Here is a 5,315-nt window from a genome sequence, read left to right as displayed (position 1 = left end):
CACAAATACAAACACGGATCTTGCATAAGAAGTTACTCAGGTTCTGTTTTTTTCTTTCAATCATCTCCTTACAAGGTACTGTACTAAGATGAGAAAAATAGAGACACGGAGAAAGTGAGACAAACTAGAGAAATGATCATAATGCCACTATGTCTTTAAATAAATAGATTTATTTGAGAATTATTTCTGAACTTGAATATGAGGGTCCTGTATGTGTAAGAGGTTATTTGTTTTTTGGGGGTGGTTTTTTGCTTTGTTGTTGTTGGGTTTGTTTGTTTTTTATGTGGTGATGCTCAATAAACAAGCCTGGAACTGATAATTATTTAGAAATGTTTAGTTACTGGTTTAGGAACTGAAAAACCATTTCATTTTATTGCAAGTTGAACTCTTAATTCCCTGTAAGTTAGAGGTGCATCATACCAGACAATGCTAATAATATTCATGGCTTTATATTGATATTTAATTTTGCTGGTGGAGCTTGTTGACATGTTTAGTTGAAAAACATTTTTATTCCTGGAAGATAAGGTTCTAATTTTGGAAGTGGATCTTTGTATAAGCACATTTGATTTTTATCTAACTTTTTTCACTTTTCTGTGTCTATTCCAAAATGTCATGAATAAAGTAATTTCAGGATATATATTTTTAACTTTTCCAAAACAAAACAATATAAACAAATGGTTTAAGTCACAGGGAGGAGAGAGGGATAGGCAAAACAATCAAAACTCTTAATTAAAAAAAACCACATGAATGTTAATGGAAAAGTTGCACAAAAAGGAGAAAGGTAAACACATGCGTGCGCGCACACACACACACGTGTGCTCACAAACACACACACACATACATATATAAAAGAAAAATATTTGTTGCATTTCCAATCTGCAGCACCATGAAATTATTATAATTTTTGGACAAATAACTAAAAATGTGCAGTCCCTGCTCTGCTGAGTTGATTTTCAGAAACAGAATCTATAGTGTACAGTACAGAATTATCTCATATCCCAAGCTATCTGAGGATGTCTGTCTCAAGTGTCTGAGTGCAGTGAGTGACCTACTAAGTCTCCTGTTAACTCTGCGTGGAAGTAACCCAGGTGGAACACAAGCTGTCTATTAAAGACTGTCTCTTCCCTAGAGATATAGGCAAGAAAAATTCATGGCAGATGTGGTGAAACTCTTCGTTTCATATTGTGGAGGGTGGAGATGTTATAGGTAGTAGTCATATGCTATATTGTACGTGCTCTTGTGACATCAACCACTACCCATACAAAAAGGGATGAATCTCCTGCTACCTTTAGCAATGTTTGACTCTACCTTCACAGAGTACCAAGGACCTGGGTACTCGCTATGATCCTGAGCATCTCCTTGGTGGAGAGATATTGTCTTAACTGGGGAAAGTAGCCAGAAATCTCACATTTTCAACCCTAGTCCCAGTATGGAACTCTTTGGGAAACTTCCTATTCTTTTGTTGTTGTTGTTATTACAAAGACTATTTCCTATAGACAAATGTTTTTCAAGTGTTTAAGAAAGAGTGCATAGAAAGAGCTCACAACCAGACAACAAACGCAAATAAGAGATAATGGGAAGAAGAATGTCAATAAAAACGTACTACGTTTAATTTGAGTTCATCTTATATGAGTTAACTTGATTCACTCCATGAAAAGTACAAGTTTGGTAGCAACAGTGAAATGGGAGGGACTGGAGGCAATAGAAAACTTGCCAAAGGAGGACATGCAGAGAAGAGAGTTGCATGGGATTTTAAAGTGATGCCAAGAAGTTTGATCCCGATATGACACAGGAAGCTAAGGCATGGATCCACAGAGGGAAGAGTTAAAAATGTGTGTCATGAGAATAAAAGGCTATCGATTATTGATCTATGTTTTCTTCCCCTTAATCAGTCTCTCACTCATTATTACGTAGTGCTTGCCCTCATTATTTAGGCTGTCTTGACGCAAAGATAACTGTTGGGACTACATCTTATATAAACATGCATGTGCTCACTTCAAGCTGCCTAGCTGAAGCACTGGTAGCAGTGTAGCCAGGGCAGCAGAGGCTCAGTGCAGGCTACAACACCCACATGAAAACCTGAGTAAATCCTCAGACCCCTCAGGAGACATACTAATGTGGCAAGCTTGAACCGGTAGTAATACCTGAAAAAAACATGTGCAAACAAGTTTGGGTATGTCAATGTGAGTTGTAATCAGAACTGTGACCACAGTAAAGGCATATTCTTAGATCCTTTCAGGGATGGATCCAGAAGACAGTATGGTTGCACTCCCTTTTGGTTCAGTGCAGGGTCTGCTCAAAGCCCCTGACTTTGCACAGCTCTGGAGCCTAGACAGGGAGCATCTCCATGGCCACTTGTCCTCTCCTTTCCTCAGCAGGGAGTGGGGAGGGAGAGAAAGGGTGAACAGCAGCAGTGCTTACCCCCCGGGATCCAGAGCCATGCAAAAACAGTAGCTCTGCCCAGATCTCACCTTGATCAACTGGTAAGCTCAAAGCTCACTGCTGTCTCCGAATTTTGGTAACAACCTGTATTGATCAGGGACCGAGTTCAGAGCAAACTGTGCCTGTGTGGCACAGCCAAAGTGGGGGTGGCAGGAATGGCCACATCCTTCCTTACTCCATTACTGCATTTCATGTTTTCAGCAACTTTGTTAAAGGAATTCTGGAATTCTAACTAACCACAGTCTGCACAGTATCCTTTATCTACTTTTCTACTTATGCATTTCATTAATAGCTGAGTAAGACAGTGTTTTCTTTTGATTAAACATTAGCACATTATGATCTTCTTGGTGTTTTATAATTCAATTCCTAAGTATTCTTTCAACACACTTAACAGGTACAGATGTGCGTCTCATTTGTCAATCCCCTGGATCATCCAGAAGACTTTTTAAAGGTATATACAACTTTTGGTAGCCTCTCACGTGAGAACCAAAAACTGGGAAATGGGAACGGTTTTTTCACTTGGGAGTTTTTTTTTTTTCCTCCATGTTGTGCCTAAAAAGAAAGCTCTCTCTTTTCCATCTAATGTTTATAATCTACCAACACTATAGTCTGTTTCTTTCCAGTTGGAATGGGGGGGAGGGGTAATATTATCAAGAGAAATAGTAAGAAAGCAAGTGTTTTGGTCTTTTGTTGTCTTTTCTTATCTTCTTTACTCCTTGCTTTGAGAAATGTATTGATAAAAAGAGAGTGACTGAGAGAGAATTTATACTAACTTTTCCCTTTTTAAAAACCACATATAGGATCATAGAAAAGTAGGGTTGGAAGGGAATGAATGAGGCCATCTAGTCCAGTCCCTTGCTCAAGCCAGGAAAGGTAATTGTTGGAGAATACTTATAATCCACTGACACCTGTTTTGGGTCCAATATGCTTCTGCTGTATAGAATATTCATTTTATCCAGTCCAATGGCAAGGGACATCATTATTCTTTATTTTAAAAACTGTCTAATTTTCATGAAGTGAGGAAGGGACAGGATAAAAGCATTTAAATGGAAAGCTATTTTTTTACCCGTATTTAGTAGTAAAAAGTAAAATTCAAATACACTTTAATCCATATATATATATTCCTCTATATTTATATCTATATACTCTGTGTGTATGTATGTGTGTGTGTGTATAGGAATTAAAAGGTATTTTAATTGTGTATTTTAATTGTATTTTTATTTTAATTAGTGTGTGTGAGGGGTACACATGGATATATATACATATAATGAGAGAGCTAGTATTTCCATTCTTCCTCCCATACTTATTATAATAAACATTTAGCACTTATTTTTTTCTATTAAGTATTCTAGAAATGGAGAACATGACAGAAGTGAAAGAGTTCATCCTCCTGGGTCTGACCAATGTCTGGGGACTTCAGCATTTCTTCTTCATTCTATTTCTAATGCTTTATCTTACCAGCTTGCTGGGGAATGGTGCCATCATTGCTGTAACACTGGCTGAGCCTCGGCTTCACACCCCAATGTATTTCTTCCTGGGCAACCTCTCCTTGATGGACATTTTCTATTCCACTGTCACAGTGCCCAAGATGCTGGCTGGCCTCCTCCTGGGGCAACAGGCCATCTCTTTCTCTGCCTGTCTCACCCAGCTCCACTTCTTCCACTTCCTTGGAAGCAGCGAGGTCATCCTGCTGGCGGTCATGGCCTATGATCGCTATGTGGCCATCTGCAACCCACTTCGCTACATGGTAGTCATGAATCAACAGGTCTGCTTGCTGCTGGCAGCTGTCACCTGGGCCACAGGCTTTGTGCATGCTCTCATGCACGCAGTTATGACCTCCCACCTACACTTCTGTGGCCCCAACTATGTTCACCACTTCTTCTGTGACATCAAACCCTTGTTGCACCTATCCTGCAGCAATACTCATCTCAACCTGAGCCTCCTTAATATTGTCGCCACATGCATTGCTCTACTTCCTTTCATCATCACCCTCCTGTCTTATGTCTACATCATCTCCTTCCTCTTCCTAAAGGTCCAGTTACAAGCAGGCAGGTGGAAAGCTTTCTCTACCTGTGCCTCCCACCTCACAGTGGTGGCCCTGCTGTATGTACCTCTTTTCTTCAATTACACCCCACCCTCTTCAGGCAGTACCTCAAAAAGGGATATGATAGTCACCCTTATGTACAGTGCTATCACCCCAGCTCTCAATCCCCTCATCTACACACTGAGGAATCAGGAGGTGAAGTGTGCCCTCAAAAAAGTGCTTGGGAGAAAACTTGTCTCTGGAAAAAAATGAAAAAGCTGGATCAAGGTACAGGATTTGATGTTTTTCTCTCTGATGTCATCAGGGGGGATATTTAAGAGAATGATATGCTGTAAATGTCACATCTATGTTGGGAGAAGACAGAGCAGAGTGGCAGTTTAGACTAACCATTAGTCTCCAAGATGCTGCCCTTGACCTGCTTCCTATCTGACTTCAAACTAACACAGCTAACTACTTTTCTAGTCCTATGTTGAGAACTGAAGAATATGCTGTGTCGATACTATTATCAGATTATTTATTATATAGTCTATTATTTGCAATACAGTAGTGCTGAGGGTTAGCACTGTAGGTTGCATTTTAATGCGCCATTGTTGTTTGTTATTTAAATTACAGAAATGAACAGAAAATAAAATACTGACAACTTTTTCTGAATTATTGCTATTACTGATGGAAAAAGATATTATTCCAGAAATATTGCTTTATTCCAAGTTAAAAGTGTCATAGTTGTTAGGGGCTGGAAGGGACCTTACAGATCATTGGGTCCAGCCCCCCTGGACTTGGGCAGGAAAGACTGCTGTGATCAGACGATGTCAGCAAGATGGGCATCAAG

The 5,315-nt window shown here is 39.6% G+C and overlaps 1 protein-coding gene across 1 annotated transcript; it reads left to right on the top strand.

Moving 5' to 3' along the window:
- Positions 1-3,796: 3,796 nt before the first annotated feature.
- LOC132251911 (olfactory receptor 12D3-like) lies at positions 3,797-4,738 on the top strand. The gene has a single exon (XM_059731836.1). It carries the CDS (start codon positions 3,797-3,799, stop codon positions 4,736-4,738), a length of 942 nt encoding a protein of 313 aa, XP_059587819.1.
- The last annotated feature ends 577 nt before the right edge of the window (positions 4,739-5,315 follow it).

Source organism: Alligator mississippiensis, chromosome 7, assembly GCF_030867095.1.
Source record: "Alligator mississippiensis isolate rAllMis1 chromosome 7, rAllMis1, whole genome shotgun sequence".
Classification (NCBI taxonomy): domain Eukaryota; kingdom Metazoa; phylum Chordata; order Crocodylia; family Alligatoridae; genus Alligator; species Alligator mississippiensis.
This window is presented reverse-complemented; position numbering and strand designations above follow the sequence as displayed.